The sequence below is a fragment of the Phacochoerus africanus genome, chromosome 3 (genome assembly GCF_016906955.1).
Source record: "Phacochoerus africanus isolate WHEZ1 chromosome 3, ROS_Pafr_v1, whole genome shotgun sequence".
In the NCBI taxonomy this organism is placed as follows: domain Eukaryota; kingdom Metazoa; phylum Chordata; class Mammalia; order Artiodactyla; family Suidae; genus Phacochoerus; species Phacochoerus africanus.
Window position 1 is genome coordinate 180,266,541 of NC_062546.1, and position 19,375 is coordinate 180,285,915.

General features: G+C 34.8%; 1 protein-coding gene across 1 annotated transcript in view; it reads right to left on the reverse strand.

Moving 5' to 3' along the window:
• Positions 1-19,375, reverse strand: part of ERBB4 (erb-b2 receptor tyrosine kinase 4) — a 1,133,324-nt gene that overhangs the window by 717,446 nt on the left and 396,503 nt on the right. The window contains exon 2 of the mRNA XM_047773400.1: positions 17,255-17,406. Within this exon, the coding sequence (XP_047629356.1) occupies positions 17,255-17,406 (152 nt within the window). The remainder of the gene's footprint in view (positions 1-17,254; positions 17,407-19,375) is intronic.

Here is a 19,375-nt window from a genome sequence, read left to right on the forward strand (position 1 = left end):
CTTTAAATCCCAGTTGGATAGAACAAAAGTAAAAAATAAAGTTATAAAGGAAAATCAGAAGATGATTTTGGATGAAGTTTTGATTCAAGAATCACATCAGCTACGTCCAAAAACCTTGTGCTAAATCTATCACTAGAAGTTTATAAATATCACTGTCTTACTAAAGTATAATTGAACAGCACAGAGTATCTGAAGGGGAAATAGCATCACTCTCCAAGAAAGTGGAAGAGTCAAAAAAATAAATGAAAAGCCTCTACATTTTCCTTTTTTTTGCTGTTTGATTTTGTCAGATTCTGTCCCCCTCTGCAAAATGTTGACGATAATGACAATCTCACTAGATTGTTGTGAATATAAAGTAAGACATACCCATGGAAGGCACGAGAACTAAAAAAAAAAAAAAAAAAAAAAAAATTCATTGGGTGCCTACAATGTGCCAGGCTCTTTAAATTCATCTTTTCTTTTTTGCTGCTTTATGGTGCCAATGGCCCAGAGTCTAGAAAACAAGGTGTTCAATTAAGAGTTCCTGTCTATTTTACCCACCTAACAAGGCACCCCATTATATTGTTAGAATGCTCTAATTGTCAACAAAATTTTTATTTTAAGCCAAAATCTGCCTCCTTTTAACTTCTGCCTAATTCTGGCTTCTGGAACAACTCAAAACTAGGCCACTCCCTTTTCTATGAGAGCCCTTGAAATATCTGAAAACAATTACCATGTTTTCCTTTAGTCCTCTCCTTACCAGGGCCAACACACCCACTTCTTTCAACTGTTACTTTTGAGACATGGTTTTCTGAAAACATATTGTCTCAATTGCCTATTATAGACACCATCTAAGTCAGTCAAATCTATCCTTAAATATAGGGTCTTTGTCTGAACGCAATAGTCCAAATGTGGTCTGGGAAAAGTCACTGAATCTGTGCTCAGTAGCTTACTGACCAATGGATTAGACTATCCTTTTAGCAGTGTTTATGCTAGCAGGACACATGCTTTTTTTCACCTGTATACTGGGGGAGGGCCTTATTATATATGTCATTGTTAAATAATTAAATATCAATATAAAGACAAGATCTATTTTTGTTTGAGAACATATTGTGACAATTTATTCAGTTTCCTTTTCAGGTTTGAATTCTATAGTGAAAACGGAGAAGACATTAACTGAGCTTAAATATCTGTATAAACTCTGTTATGAATTCTTAAGTGATTCTCTCCAGAATGTTTTAAGTTTGAGTTCGGCCAGCTCCTGATGCATGACCCTGAGCAAGCCAGTTAACCTTTCTGTGCCTCAATGCCCTCATCAGCAAAACAGAAGTGTCCCACTACTTCACAGGGACAATGAGAATCACTCAACTAAAAAGACAAATTGTGCATAAACATGAGGATACTGAGGCAAAAGGTGCCTTATGAATCTTGAATGGAGGAGTCAACTCTTTTTAAGGTTAAGCTCTCCCACTCAAAAGATTAAAAATCTAAGCAATTTGGAAAGCATAGTGTAGTCCCTTTAACACAGGCTTTACCTACTAATATATTCCCGCACTTCTGGCTTTCTCTCACCTCACCAAAATCCAGCCTGTCCACGGACTTGCATTTATTGCTTGCTCCTCTTTTCTTCTAAGTTTTTAAACATGGCCTATCTCTTTGTTTTTTTAAAAAAAAACAACTTTTTTTTTCACCACATTCCTCTTCATTTGCATCACATGCTGGTTAATTTGAGCCCTCTCTTTCCTTAGGAAGGACCCTGGATTGCTGACTCCATGAATGCTGACATATTTCCTACATCCTGCTTCATGAGGAGTAATAAAGCCAGTGCTGTTGCAAGTGCCTCACTGAAACAAAACAAGAGCTAAGGAAAAATGCCCAATGGGGTCCCAATTCATTGACATGTGATACGTCCTTTAACTGATGAGAAGGAAAATCAAAATGGGACTTTTCAAAAGCAGAGTTATCTGTGCATTTTGTCACCAGGACTGCTTTCAAATTAGTTCCTGCAGTAAAAATGCAGCTCTACATCTTGATTCTAAACATGCTGCAATTACATTCAGCAAACACAAGGTTAAGCCAAGCTCTTCAGGGGACTACACCTCTAAGAAAGACAACTAGGGAGTTCCCGTCGTGGCACAGTGGTTAATGAATCTGACTAGGAACCATGAGGTTGCGGGTTCGGTCCCTGCCCTTGCTCAGTGGGTTTACGATCCGGCGTTGCCATGAGCTGTGGTGCAGGTTGCAGATGTGGCTCGGATCCCGCATTGCTGTGGCTCTGGCGTAGGCCGGTGGCTACAGCTCGGATTCAACCCCTAGCCTGGGAACCTCCATATGCCGCAGGAGCGGCCCAAGAAATAGCAACAACAACAACAACAATAACAACAACAACAGAAGACAAAAAAAAAAAAAAGACAACTAGGCTATCGCCCCCAGAGGCTTAAGCACAACCAACCATTTGGTGAGCTTTATTTCTTATCTGCTGAAACTAATTACAGAATTTGAAATAAATGCAGTAGTCACCTAGTCCTTGCAAGTAAAAGTTATCCTGATAAATGCTTTACTAAAATGTCCATTCTCTGGCTACCCTCCTATCTGACATTTGACTGAGCCCTGACAGTTAACTGGTGTGCAAAGCACATTTCTATTGAGAGGCCATTCCTAAAAAACTAAAATCCTAAAAACAGAAATTCAAGAAAGCTGCCACCAGATATCTCTGGCAACAACCAGCTCTGTTTCCTTTGTCTCTATTACACTTGCCTAAGTATTTAGATTTGAGATCCCAGAGTCTTTTGTCTACTTCCTCACCCCAACCTTTACATTTAGTTAGTCATTGAGTCCTTATTAAGTCTATAATGATTTACAATGACTGTACAGCAATGACTGAATGTACCTCATACTTTCAACTGTCACTGCAACCAACTGGTTCCAGGATCTCATCAAGCTACTAATCAAAACTTCAGATACTGGGAGTTCCCGTGGTGGCACAGCAGAAGTGAATCCAACTAGGAACCATGAGGTTGCGGGTTTGATCCCTGGCCTCATTCAGTGGGTTAAGGATCTGGCGTCGCCATGAGCTGTGGTGTAGGTCGCAGATGCAGCTCAGATCTGGCATTGCTGTAGCTCTGGTGTAGGTGGGCCGGCAGCAACAGCTCTGATTAGACCCTTCACCTGGGAACCTCCATAAGCCACAGGTGTGGCCTTATAAAGACAAAAAGACCAAAAACAAAACAAAACAAAACAAAAAACAAAAAAACCCACAAAACTTCAGATACTGAAATAACTCCATAGTGCCACAAGATTGAGTTTGCCAAATAACACTTTCTCATTAATAATGGCTGTCTTAAAGGCTTACCACAGTTTGGCCCTAATATCCCTTTTCTACATTAATGTCTTACCACTCCCATGTTTCTCTTGCATCTCAACTTTTCCTCCATGAACAAGATAATTATTTGTTAATTATTTGTCTTTTTTAGCCTCCACATTTGCACAGTGAATATAAAATTGAGATTCTCCAAGTGGAAATACACCTAGAATTCCTTTTCCATTCTCTCTCATCTTTTATAACTCATTATTTTTACACAACTATATTATGTTTTATTTCCTCTATAAATTTTTGGAGACTTTATTTATTATCTGAAGTTTAGGTTTATAACAAAAATGAGAGGGAGACAGATTTCTTATATATTCCTTGCCCCCACAGATGCATAACTTCTCCTATTATCAACATCATTCACAGAATGACACATTTTTTTTAACCAAGGATGAACCTATATCAACTCATCAAAATCTCCCAAAGTCCATAATTTACTTAGGGTTCACTCTTGGTGTTTCGTATTCCATGGGTTTGGACAAAAATATAATGACATAATTACAAAAGTATAAAAAAGTATACAAAAGCACAATATCCATGATATAATATCATATGGAGTGTTTTCACTGTCCTAAAAATCTTCTGTGATCTGCCTATTTATCTCTCCATACCTCTCCCCAGTACCCCTCACCTACCCCAGCAACCACTGATCTCTTTATTATCTCCAAAGCTTTGCCTTTTCAAAAATGTCATATAGTTGGAATTACACAGCCATCTCACAGTTCTTGGCTATTCTGTTTTTTTGCTGTTTTTTTTGTTTTGTTTTTGTTTTTTTTTGTTGTTTTTTTTTCCCCTAGTCTTTGTTCTTGCTTTTCAGTTTTTGAGGATTCTATTGATGTATCCTCTAACTCAGAGATTGTTTCCTCAACCATGCCCAGTCTAATAATAAGATCATCAAAGGCATTCTTCAGTTCTGTTACACTGTTTGTTTGTTGGTTTGTTTGATCTCTAGCATTGCTTTTTGGTCCTTTCTTAAGATTGCCATCTCTCTGCTTACTTTGACCATCTGTTCTTACATGCTATCTGTTTTATCTACTAGAGCACTTAGCATATTAATCATAGCTGTTTTAAATTCCCAGTCTGGTAATACAAACATCCCTGCTATGCCTCCTTCTGTCTCTTCAGAACATGATTTTTACATGCTTTATAATTGTTTTCTTGGTATTCGGACATGGCGTGTTAGGTAAAAGGAGGGGGTTAGATAGGCCTTTAGTAATATAGTAAGGAGACAGAAAGTGTTCTATAGTCCTATGATTAGATCTTAGTTTTAGTGAGACTGTGTTACTTAACTCTGAACACCACAAGTGTTTCTGTTTTTATCTCCCCCTTTTGGTGGGATGGGATGTCTAGAGTGGGCTAGAGTTGGGTATTTACTTTCCACAGGTCAGTTAGGTTCCAATGATTACCTAGAAGGTTAGACTGTAGTCAACTAACTTCCACTAAGAGAACTTGTTAAGAAGAATAGTGCATTTCAAAATGGTTCTACTTCCTGCCCCTGCTAGAAGTCTAAGGGGATTTTTCTCCCCTATTTAAAATGGACATTGGATTGAGCTTTTGGAGGTAAATTTCACAGCATTGTAGAAGCTCCTCTATGACTGGGTGCCTCTGAAGAGTTGATTTTTCACTCTCTTCAGTGTTTTACTTGTTGTTAGCACAGAGTGGTAACTTCCAAGTTCCTTATTTGTGGAGCAGGAAAACATTTTTATGAATCTTTTTATGACACCTGCCCCACAGACATATAAATATATACTATTCCACCATCCATTATTTATCCTACAGTTTCTTGTACATATACCAGGCAGGATGCTAGGCGCTGGCGATATAAAGTAGGATGAGATGTAGTGCTTGCCCTTACGGGGATTAGAGTCCATTCTAGGAATGCCTGTGACATTTACTATCTGCACCACTCTTTTAGCATTTATAGGGTTTGAGCTAGGAACTGCTAACTTATAGCTCTATATATCTTTGTAAAATACAATGCAACAAATTACAAAAAAATTGGCAGTCAATAAAGACTGTCAATAAGTGAATACTTATTTATTTATTATAAAGTCTAAATACTAAAGTTGATAAATTTGTCACAAATGTTTTTAGTAGAGCTTTCCTCATTCCATCTGCCACCTGCACTGAGTGAGCCTGGGTCTCTCCAGGATCCCTAACTACAGTGGCTCTTTCAAGAGCCATCTTCTGCCAAAAATCAATCCAGTTCTAAAATTTAAAATAGGTCCTGAAAAATCACTACACTCCATCACTTAGAAAATAAGAATAATAACACCTAGACATAGGGTTACAGTAAGGAGTGGCAGATGGAATTAGGCATAAAATTAGCACAGTGCCTTGTACTTATCTCAAGAAATTGTATATGTCAGGTATTAATTAGCCCATGCCAACCTAAAAGGCAATTCTAAGGATGCCTATAAATACTATATTTCTTATTATTAAAAAATAGACTTTCAGTATAAGAAAATTCACTGTGAGAAAACCATTTAACTCAACTTATCTGCTCAGTGACAAAAATCATCTGAACATTTATGCTATACAATATCTACATAAATTGATGAAAATGCAAAGTACATCTCACAGCCCATCAACAAGTACATATGGTATAGAAGAAATATGCACTAAGCATTATGGAGGAAACAACGGAAAAGATTAATTCTCCTTGTCTTGGTAAGTGGAGGGGGCAAGAAGGGAATATAGATTGAATTTAGGGAACATGTTAAGGTTGTGGGAATAGAGATAACTTTACATTTAGAAGAAGTTCTTAGAAGATGGTGATTTTCCAAAGGAGAAAGGCACAAGGACATTCCAGAGAGGGGGAAAAAAAAGGAAAAAAAAAAGCATATTGACCTTAGTTTATAAAGAGTAGAATCATGTTAATGAAGGGAGTCTCAGGTATTCAAGGCAAGCAAGAAGATACTTTAAGTTGTGAAGGTTATGCTTTTGCTCTTTGCACAGCAAAGGCAGCAAACCATCTATTAGTTTTCTGTGTATGAGTGTAGGTTGTAACTTAAGTTTCTCATGTTTCCAAAATAGGTAGCATACTATTTATTATTAACCAAATCATTTCCTGGGTGAAAGACATGGATTTTACAAGACACTAGGAGAGGGACTTCAATTAGAAAAGTTAAGTAACATAAAAAAAAAAAAGTCCCATTCAATGATTTATTTTCCTGACTACAAATGTTATCAAGAATAAAATAATTCACTCTTATTGTTATTCAAATTATTTATTCTTCTATGAATATTTTCTGAGCAGCGGCTCTACAACAGTCCCTGTGTAATGTCAAGAATTCTGCAGTGAACTAGACATGGCCCTTGCCTTCAAGGTATTTATTTAATAGGAGAGTAGATAAAAAGTAAACAAATACTTAAATAATTGCTATAATGGAAGTGCTATGAAGAAATACAGGGTGCTATGAAATGTAATAATGGGAGAAATTCAGTAGGACATGGAGTTAGTAAAGCATCCCTGAGGAAATGATTCTTAAAAGGAGATCTAAAATTTGAACAGAATTGAGCCTGGATGTGAATAAGGACACATGCCTATGAGTATTGGTGGAGAGAAATTCTGAGCATGAAAGAAAGGGCAGTAGAGTTAGATCTGAATACATACAGGAAGTTGACTATGAAAGATGACAAGTTTTAATATCATCAGTGATGGCAGAAGATAAGATTTATAAGAAGGACCAGAAAATATAGGAACATAAGAATTTTGACCATTGTCCTAAGAGCATAGAAAGTTTTAAGAAAGAAAGTAATCCAGCATATAGTACATATTTGCTTGTATTTTCCACTACTTTTCTTTCATGAGCTCTTCCCATTGCCTCATTAATTTCTTTCATGAACACTTCCCAATGCTTCCACATGAAACCCTGTTTTAGATTGTTCAAAAAAAAAAAAAACTCTAGGTACAGCTTTTGTGCATTTGTATCTATTGATTTCCTCCTAAAAACAACCAAGTGTTTGACTTGCAATTGCACCTTTCTGAAAATACAAAATCACTACCACCCAAAAGCTGAACCTGTAAAAAATCTTCATAAAAATGTATTGTCAAATCTTCAGAGCACAGCTCAATAGTTGCTGCCTGAGGACTCAAAGAAAGAAGGAAGAAACCCAAGGGTTAGACGGAGCCACCTCTTACTAAGGGAACGCAGGTGCTAGACCCTCAGTATTCACTTTTATTTTTGGAAACAAATGTGGCATCAAGTTGTTTAATAGGATTTACTTCAATGTTCAATTACATATTTTGATTTCCATGTAGAGATTTAAATTAAGAGTAGTGATTTCTAAGAGGCATGTATTTACGAAAACAAATACTTCCATTTTTTTTATCACTTTCAATTGCATGTTTTAATGTATTATTTTATAGTTAGATGGGTTCAAATTAGGGTGCAGAGGAAATAATTATAGTGTTTCTAAATGGAATGTTTTTGCATTTTATTTTTACGCTTTTGAACTTTAAATTATACTCTAGATTAGTGAAGAGAGACCTTTAAAACTGACTTGGTCTCATACGAAACTTTTAAGTTTAAGCCTGTCCTTCTTTGAAATGAAATAAAGTCTTTCATTTTAAGAATCAGAAAAAACTAAAGTTAATGAAAATGTACATAATTATGAATTTTAAAAAAGGTTTTATTTGTTTATATTCCATTGTTTGGATTTTAGAATTAAAAGGCAGCCCATTGCCAAAATGTTCCTAGTTAGCTTTAAAAATTCAAATAGATATCATTTGTTCTCTTTATTTGAACCAAGGTCTTGGCTACATATAAATTTAAAAAGTGAAGAAATAACCTTTATAAACTCAAAATATATACCCTGCTTCTCCAGAGCAGAGTATCTAAGAATCATAGAGTGAGATGGGATTGTTACTTTCATTTTTTTCTAATTAAGGTTAAGACGAGCCTGTAAATTCATTATAGCCACCACCTAAGCCAAATTTAAATACCACAACCCCCAGAAGTATAAAGAAACACTATTCATCTGCTCAGATTCTTAACAAATTCATTTCTAATTTAAGTACATTTTCAATAAGGGCACTTTTTTCCCTGGAAAATGTATTACAATCTAGTTACTAAAAAAAAAAAAAGGACAACTGTTAATCAGTTTTATTTTTAAGAGTATTCTCTTGGAAACATTACACTGGGCTAGTATTTTAAACCAATTTGACTCAATCTTAGAAAGTAGTTGGTAATTAATATTTATGCATATATATAAGTGGTCACTAAATTATATTTATAATATATATGCAAATGTTTATATATTTACTAGAATTATAAGTTATACTGTATAAATATACCTTATTTCTACTTCTCTAATACTCCTTCTAATATTTATTTTATAGGTATTATGGAATTTATTTTGTGTTTAATATTTTTAAGATATATTACACAGAAAACTGTCAAGTATATATTTTATTTAAAATTTTGGTTACATGATTAGGAAGAAAGTTTCAAATATCTGCTTATACAACTGCAAAGCAAGAATACAGACATTTTCTCTCTTGATTTTACATCTGGAACCACTGAAAAGCATGAGGATTTTGAATCAATGTATATTTTCAGATTAAATAGTATTTAACCTCTGAAGAAAAAAATATTTTTCCAGGCCAAGTGTAAATTGCATAGCTTTTCAATTGCAATACAAGTTCTATGATTAGATTTAGTATAAAATCAAGTTTCAATTTAAAAGCCAGCTGTAAATATATATGTACAAAATTGCATATGTATTATGTTTAACAGTCTTAGAAATAGCTTTCAGAAACTATCAAAGCTTTGAAAATTCCATTTAACCCAGAATATCTGCTTTGGCCCAACAAACATGTTAAAATGTTACTCTCTCTACCTCATTTTTAGTATTCTCCATCTCACCCAGCTAAGATTTCATCATCTAAATACAGCAAATATGTTATACTTTACCACAACTGTAGTTTTACACAAAATTCAAACAGAAAGAGAAATTAAATAAAAAGCTGGAACACCTTATCTTATCCTAATACATGTTTAGCCAACTGATGTATTTCTTGAAGGTGCAATTTCTTTGAACCCCATGATGGTTAGTTTTAAGTATCTTGGATGTTGAGTTTCATACTTTTTCCTTGCCTTCTGTCCCATGTAGTGATATGGAAAAAGAAATTCCACTATTTTTTTCAATAAGTAAAAGTTAAAAGACTAAAAATACTTGATATAGGAATCTTGTATATTTGACCACTATTTAATGGAGTCACAGATATACACTTATTTATCTTACACAGTTATTCAGGAAAACTTAAATTCAGACTTGTTCTCCATTGCTACACAATCCAATTAAAATATGTGTGCAGGAGTTCCTGTCATGGTTCAGTGGTTAACCAATCTGACTAGGAACCATGAGGTTGCAGGTTTGATCCCTGGCCTCGCTCAGTGGTTTAAGGATCCGGTGTTGTTGTGAGCTGTGGTGTAGGTCCCAGATGTGGCTTGGATCTGGCATTGCTGTGGCTGTGGTGTAGGCTGGCACCTATAGCTCTGATTAGACCCTTAGCTTGGGAACCTCCATATGCCACAGGTGTGGCCCTAGAAAAGGCAAAAAGACAAAAAGAAAAAAATGACAACAAAAGTAAAATAAAATATGTGTGCAGCTGAAATAGATATGCTGATTTAGAAAATGTGGGCTTAAATTATCTTTTTGGTAAATGTGCGAATAATATACACAGACACACCTATTATGCCATAGATGTTTAATTTAAATGATGTTTCCTCTCCAATTTTTTAGTCATTCTGGAATATCACTACTTTTCTTATTCTAATTCCCATCAATCTCTCCAACACAATCTCTCTCACACAAGTCATTCTATCTGGTATCTAATGATCTAAAAACAAACATAGGCAGTGGTAGCCACTGTTTAAGCAAAATATTCAATAAATCATTTTCTAATGACACTATACTAAGGAAAGTATTTTATAAATGATTTTAATAATGAATTTTTCAATGTAGAGTTTTGCTAAATCATACTACATAGCAACCGGTTTATCCCAAGTACAGAGTTCAGTGTGAGAGAGTAGAATATGGAAATAACACAACACAAATATAATCCCCCTGTACACACTGCTGGATTTAATTTTAGTCATCCTCTTTGAACTGCCATAGGAGAATAAAAGGTAGGCCCTGAAGCTGGAAGTAGGCTGAAATGCAAATATTTCAGAACTTTATATTGAACATGACTGGTTCATCCTTACTGGAAACAGCTAAGAAATACATGAAAGCAGGGTTACTTGTTGCAACTTGAAACTCATTATTGGCAAGCATCATTCCTGATTTATCGTAACAAAATCACACTAATTAAGCCAAGGTTAGTGAGAGAGTCAGAATCCTGAAGTCTCCTAGTTACAGCTTTATCTGTCTTTCTGCAAATATTTATTCTTAGTCAGAAGAGTAACTACGCGTAAGTATGGGAATGAAATAATGCAGGCCCATTACCAGCACTTAGTAAATGATGCAAATTCCGTGTCCTGTGGAGGGTGGTTGAAAAAGCAACCTTCTCATATATGAAAAATCTATCTATCTATCTATCTATCTATCTATCTATCTATCTATCTAATAAAAGAGGATGATAGTTCCATGGCATTATAAAATATTAATTATCAACAAAAAGACAATTTAAGAATGGGACATTTTCTTTGGTAAAGAAAAATTAACTACATGATTTCTACAAAGAATGCATGGTTTTATATGGCACTATTTCTTTCTTTCTTTTTTTTTTTTTCCCTGGCTGAGCCCACATATGTGGAAGTTCCTCCACCAGGGATCAAACCCAAGCCACAGCAGCAACCTAAACCACTTTAGTGACAACACGAGATCCTTAACCCACTGCACCGTAAGAGAAACCCCAGCACTATTTCTTATATATTCAAAAAAGTTCCTATAGTTCTGTCAAATATACAATAAAAGCATATTTTTTGTCAAAATTTGTTGCATTCCCATTGTGGAATATTATTACTCATTTTCTGAGAGTAAATACCTTTAAAAATCTTTTTTGCTTTAAAAGACTATACTTTTAGACTATACTTTTTTAAAGTCATTGCCCTTTGCTATCAATAACAGAATACTAATGCTGTTCTTTGAAAAGATATTTTAATGTATCAATTTACTTTACAGTAATAAAAAGACGTATAATCATTAAGATTTAAGGCTTCTAGAATGCAGCATACAGAGGTCCAATGAATTACTGAAATTGTTAATATTCCAGGTCAGTGGATCACTGCTAAGTGAATATATCTCTGTCTTCCTTCCTAACATACACATTTTCCAAAACTATTTGCAACTAAATTCAAGCTACAAATTAATAGTGATTACTTCTTAAAGCAATGGTTGAAGATAGGAATTCTGTATCTGTACTACATTATACATCACACTACTTTATACTTAGTTGACATTTAAAACTTATGTGTTTAGAGTGAATAGATAAAACAGATAAATTTAAAGTATAAAAGCTAGCAGGTCAGGTACCTTGTTAGAAGCTCTGAGTTACTGAGTGCCAGCAGTAGTAAGGAAGACCAATGGAATGACAATGGAGAGAAAACTCAAGAATTTTAATGACGGTGAAAGGTCTAATAGTTCACTCACATTACTTGCTGTATTTTATCTTGTTTTAGAGAGTTCACAAAGTGTAAGACAATAGCACAAAATCTGTGATTTTTATGCTTTGCTGTTTTCTATTATAGGTCTTAACCTTGTGACGGTGATAAAGCACATAGTAAATACATTTTAGGGCCTTTTTCTAGCCAACTATGCAGTGTCTCAGGGGTCTAATGTTAAATATTGCCAACTAGATTTTTTTTTTCCCGAAAAGAAATATAAAAACTTGAGTTTATAACAAAGTTGGGTTAAAAGGTATGTAGAGATAAGCATCAAGGTTGACATACTAAAAGCATCTTGAAAGAATGCATTTCAAAGTATTTCAATAAAATATATCTAACAAAGATTAAGTAAGTATCTATAAAACATTTTAGTTTTGCTTTTTTTTGGTTATATGTAAGCACATCTTTAATTCAATTTCAAAGGTCACTTTTGCTTTTTTCTTAAGATCTTGGGAAATAGACTAGATGGGTATTTTACCAATAATAAAAGAAAATAACCCTACATAGTTTAAGGGAAAAAAAAAAGGGGGAAATCACTTCAAAGTTACTATCAAGTTCTAAGAATACCTTATGGACCCAGAGGCTGGAATGCAACCATTCCTCAGAAGCTGAGTGGAACCTGGAAATGAGGGGCTCCCTCATTATCAATTTGGGGTGAATGGTCTCTTTCTCTAGTCTCTATGTCTGTTGCAATGTACTGCATCCATTCAGCTGTCTGTATAACTCTCTCTGACCTTTAAGTCACAAGAAAAATAAAATAGCTAGTAACCAAGTGGTCAAGAAGATAACTGTTACAGAAATGGAATGGTCTTAGTTATAATTCCAAATCCTAAGCCTGTGTCTTATAGTCACATATCTGACCAGTGGAGGTGTCACACTGAAATAACATGAAGTGGGTCCCTCATATTCACCTAGAGAACATACCATAAGTGAAACAGTGATTTAAGAGTGTTATTAAGTATTAGGAAAGACACTTATTTGTCCATTCAACAAATCCTTAATAAAAACCTACTATATTTAAGACACTGTTCTAGACACTGACCATTCAGATAGTGAATGAGGTAAACAAAGTATTTAGTTAACATGTACTCATGGATCATAGAAATTAGAGTGATTTCATACAAAACAAACAATTACAGTAGTACAGTCTTGCTAATTAGAGATGAAAATATATTTTTAAAACAAAAATAATTTCTTAAGCTCTTATAGACAGAAATAAATTTCAAAAGGAAATGTAAGATCCCTATCTATGATGTCTCTCTGAATAAATTATAGACATGAGTTATTCTTAGAGGAAGGGAAATTGCACACCTCTATAAGAAGTGACTCAATGAATTACAATTACATATATATGAGGCCCATACAATCCATAGGATGAAGTTTTTGTTTTTGTTTTTTGTCTTTTTGCCTTTTCTAGGGCTGCTTCCCATGGCATATGGAGGTTCCCAGGCTAGGGGTCTAATCAGAGCTATAGCTGCCGGCCTAGGCCAGAGCCACAGCAACGCCATATCTGAGCCCCGTCTGCAACCTACACCACAGTTCATGGCAACGTCGAATCCTTAACCCAATGAGCAAGGCCAGGGATCAAACCCGCAACCTCATGGTTCCTAGTCGGATTTGTTAACCACTGTGCCACAACGGGAACTCCAGGATGAGTTATTTAAAGTTCATTATTCACTCATACAATTCAAAACTTATCAGAAATAATAGCATAATGTAAAATAACTACATATCCTTTATATGAACTCTACTTATTACAAAGTGCCAATATTGAACAGATCAGGTACTTTGGAGGGAAGCTTCTACAAATACATATGAACCATAATTCAGTTATCAGGAGGAATAACATTTTATATTAAATGGAGAACTTGTAGCATATTCTAAGGTATAGTTAGAAATAATGGCTCAGCCAATGCACTAATATAAAGATCTCAGCTGTGATAGCTTTTAGGGGTCAATAATAAAAAATAACTATGCTATGACACTGAACTCACCAAAAAAACAGAGAATGGGGCACCCAGAGAGTTCTGTCCTAAGACCATTTCTTGGGCCAACTCTTTTCAATGTCCCTTGACTTTTGTATCTAATCCCTAGATGCTAACTTGTCACTTGAGTGCTGATGTCTCCTAGATATCTATCTACAGTATAAGGCTCTCTACCTCTCCAACTTAATACTTTATTCCACCCCCAAATTAATCTTCATACACACTACACTCTGGGTTCCATGAGGGCGAGAACAACGTTTGACCTATTTGTATGAAGTGTCTAGAATCTAAAGCAATAACACTAGGTATACATTTATTAACTCTGATTTAGGACCTTCTTTCTAAGCCTTGACTTATTACTCCCACTGGGATGCCCTTCCACTTATCTACCTTGTGAGCCCCTATTCATTTTCTTATGATTCAACCCAAGCAAATCTTTGATGAAATCTTTTTTCCTGAATTCTTCAGAATTAACCATCCTTTTTTTTGCCCAGCACCCATGCTTACCATTAACATAAGGCCATACGGTCATTCTGATTCTGGCTTATGTTTTAGCAATTATAAAATTTTATATTTTCATATATATATATAATATACATACATATATACCCACATTCATATATATAGTAAGTATTCATTACACATTTATAACCCTCTACAAGATTACAAGATTGCTAAAGCACAATAGATTACTTGCTATTGTATTCTTAGCTAAGACTATTTGTTGCGTGAATGAATATATGTCACAATTAGAAATGAGTATTTTCCAAAGTAACAAAAGATAAGTGAAACAAAAAGATGTCATCAGTAAGCCAAAAACAAAACCTATTATAGTTATATCTAAATAAATTATTAAAATTGAGATATGTGTATGGGTTAGTACAAACTTTATATCAATTTTTAGAGATGTTTCTTAGGGACAAAGAAATATTTTTTAAATAAACAACTTATTTCTTCCTCCAAATAGAAACTTTGGTCCTCTTTCTTTTTTCTTTCCCAAATCTGTTCATTTTATTAACTTACTGTTTACTTCAAAATAGTCACTAAAGTGTAGAATATCCAACAGTATAGACCCTGCGGCTCAAAGATCTACATGCTACTTTATAATTCCAAACAAATTTCTAATGTTCCTTTTAATCTAATCTAATATTCCTAATAATCTAATCTAAGACTTTCTTTCCTATTACTTTTAAGAGCTTAAGAATAAAATTATAAAAATATAATAACTAAGACCATCTTATTTATTTTGAAGACTGTCACAGTACTAGTGTTATTTTTTTGTTAAACCAGTGAAATCTAGCTCCACGTAGAGCAAAGCAAACATATGAAGAAAAATAAAGACCTTAAAAAGACTGCCTTTTAAATTTTATCGTATATTATTCTGTTCTAATAGACTATTTAACCTATTTCTCATTTCAGAATTCACCTCCTAGTTTTCCTTTTCTACAGAATCATTTTGTTTCTTGGCATTTCTAACTAAATCTACACATCAGCTCATATACCACCAAGTTTTTACTTTTATGTTGAAGAATAAAGTCTATCTGAAAACAATCAATCAAAACAGGTTAGAATTTTGCAAGCAAATTTTAATAATACTCAGATGCACTCATTTTAAGAAGTTATTTTAGTATAGCTTGTATGTGTTCCTTGAAAAAATAGTCCAAAAATTGAAAATAAAAAAGTGCTATGTTCTTTTTAGATCTTCTCATTCTCAGATTTAAATAAATTTTACTATCTACTCAATGAAAAATGTTGTCATAATTAAACATCATAGTTAACGATGACAAATGACATAACTCATAGAATTAGAATTCTGTCAACCAAGCAATAAACAACCAAGCAATAAAATATGAAAACACCTTAATTCCCTATATCGATACTACTATGATACTCATTTTAAAAGCAGATATCATAAACCTCATAGTGTCATTTAGGTTTTGAGGTGGTATATTTTGAAATTATCATTTCTAGACATTTTTATTATATTCAAAGTACTTAAAAATCGGAGTTCCCGTTGTGGCACAGCAGAAACGAATCTGACTAGGAGCCATGAGGTTGCGGGTTCGATCACTGGCCTCATTCAGTGGGTTAAGAATCCGGCATTGCCATGAGCTGTGGTCTAGCTCACAGGTGCGGCTCGGATCTGGCATGCTGCGGCTCTGGCATAGGCCAGCAGCAACAGCTCCAATTAGACCCCTAGCCTGGGAACCTCCATATGCCGTGGGAAGTGTCCCTAGAAAAGACAAGACAAAAAAAAAAGTACTTAAAAAATCACTGTATTTTTACTACTTATCTCAGTATAGAATTCCTAAAATTACTATAGTTCCCCAAATAATTCACTACTACTAACAGTTTAATGTATCAGTATTCAATACATTATTTACATCTTTATTTATGTAAGACAGCCCTTCTAAGAAGTGTCTAAACATTCTTGAAAACAAGATCAAATATATTCTAGGGAGGCTATTATTTAAAATATATCCTATTAATTTTCTGTATGAAGAATAAGTTATTAGTGGTACAAAATACTGCATCCCCATCTCACTTTGTCAAATTCCATCTGAAGTTCAGATTTTCCTATGCTTAATCTGGTTAAAGCAAAACTTAAGAAGCTGTAGGCATTATGTACTAATAACAACTTGAACAGAGTAATTTTAAATGAGAGCCCAATCAAGTTTGTAAAAGGACTCATGGTCTCTGGGTGTCTCCTATACACACATTTGCATTTATACACATGCATATGTTGACTTTGATAATCACTTGTGATTTCCTATGAGTCTACTCAATAATTTGTTGGTTTTCAAAAACAGATGTCATTTTTCTTTTAAAATTAACAGTATTATTCTCATTATGGTAATATGAAATAGGTTAAAAATTCCAAAGTAACAGAAATGGGCAGAAAAGGAGACTAGTAGCTCAAGTTTCCAATTCTTATCTGATTGGTCCTCAGGAGAGTCTGACTCTCCTACTCCACAGCCTCAAGTTTTCCTCTCACCTACAATTCAGAAAAAGACAGACTTGCAAGAAGCCATGTACTATACATACCCTGACAGATTCTTTTATCAATCTTAGGGCAACAGTAACTGTTCTCAACTTGGGGTGTCAATCATGATGACATTGTTAATCTTGTCCTTTTCCTGGGTGTGCCCTGACTTCTCTTGTCTCCCACCTACAGCCTACAGTCATGATCCCTGCCAGGCAGGGCAGAAGAACACAGTCAGCAAGTACAAGAAGCTGGTCTTTATGCATTGTGACACCACTGTCCATTCACGAAGTAGAGAAGAAAAAGAAAGAGACAGCTTTACCCGAAGAAAGGAGAGGTCCCGGTTGTGCTCAATGCTGGTTATCTCCAGGTTGCCCATGACTACCTCACAGTTCTCATAGTATTTTCGCAAGGCTCGGTACTGCTGCTCCAGGTCAGAGAGAGAGCTCAGCTTATTCTCTGTTCCTGCGCACACTGCCAAGACAAGGAGAAACGTGGGAAGTTATATAAACTTTATATGACATGCACAAGGGCAGTATTTCCTCAACTCTCTTCCATGCCAATCAATTCCAATTCCCTGAACTAAAACATTTCGAATGTTATTAAGACCGATAATGGGAGTTTCTGTAGTGGTCAGCAGGTAATGAACCCAGCCAGCACCCATGAGGATGCAGGTTCCATCCCTGGCATTGTTCAGTGGGTTAAGGATCTGGTATTGCAGTGAGCTATTGCGTAGGTCACAGATATGGTTCAGATCCAGCACTGCTGTGGCTGTGGCATAGGCCAGTGGCTACAGCTCTGATTGGACCCCTAGCCTGGGAATCTCCATATGCCGCAGGTACGGCCCTAAAAAAAAGACCCATAATGACACACTGATAAATATTTTTGTTTCTGGTTTTACTGAATTATAGTTACATAGAATATTATGTAAGGTAAGGTGTACACATATGATTTTTGTATACTATGCACTGCAAAATGATTATCATCATAGCATTATTTAACACCATCATCATGTCACATAATTACCATTGTTTTTTGGCTTGAGGAAATTTAAGATTTACTTTTATAGCAGCTTTCAAGTATATAATACAGTATTGTTAACTATAATCACCATGTTGTACATTAGATCCCCAGAAGTTGTTTTTCTTACAGCTAAAAGTTTGTATTCTTTGACCAACATCTCCCCACTTCCTCGGTCCTGGTAACCACCATTCTTCCCTCTGTGTCTGTGAGTTCAGCATTTTTAGATTCTGCACATAACTGACATCATACATTTACACTTATAGATTGCCTGTACTAAGCACAGAGAGTAAGAAGGCATAGGTCCATAGAAAATATGGCAAGGAGATAAAATAATCACATTTGCTGTGGGATATAAAGCAAGTAAATACATTTAACTTCACTCAAATAGATTTTCTTTTGGACTTAGTGTTTATTCATTTTCTACATATGTATACATAAGTCAAAACCAAAAAATGATCAAAGTAAACAAGTAACAGTTTTGTTTTAAAAGTGATATTTTTGTATTACTAAGTAAGCCTTCCCTGCCCCCGCCCTCCCAACTCTCACAGCATTTGGAATTCCCTAGGCCAGGAGAGAACCCATGATGTAGCTGTAGCCAGAGCCAGAGCCAGAGCTATAGTGACAATGCCAGATCCTTAACCCGCTGAGCCGCAAGGAACTCCAAAGTAAATTTTTCGTGTTCAGTAAATTTTCTACAAAATTAAAACATGTGCCTTTAAGCCCTCAAAAACACAACTTTTAAAATGCAAACATTAAACAACTTAGTTTGGATATACATATACTACAAACAGAATACATAATGAAACATATTGGTATCAACCAGGTCATTGTATATTCACCAGTATTCTGAGGTATAATGGACTGTTAATAAATGATTTCAATTTGCCATCTTTGGGAGAATGGTTCTTGCGTCTGTACATATACGAGTTCAAGAGAATACATGCATGTGCATTTTTTAGGTTATGTGTATATATATCTTTCCTGTCTTTCAGAAGTCTGAATTTTAGTTATTACTTCTCATGGTTTGCAGCTGCCTGAACAATTCAATGCACCAACCCTACCATTTAATGCTCAAAATCTAATCTTCAATAGACTGAAAAACTCTATTATGAATCTTGCAATAACAGTGTGTAAAGTTAAAAAAAAAGTATTGTGGACCAAATTTCTTTAAGTTATATAATATACATCAAATTTAAGACAAGATATAAAGTGCAAACTCTGAAGACACTAGAAATGAAGCTTAGTAATTATGTTGTATATACATTGGTGTCTCACATCTAAGACATGATCCCTGATGTGTTAAAATGTTAAAAATAACTTCCACACTTAGGGTTCTATCAGCTTATCACCCTGAAGTTCCTCAGACACCATACTGGAACTCATTTGTTGCCTTCAAGGATGCAGTTTTTGTGGTGATAAA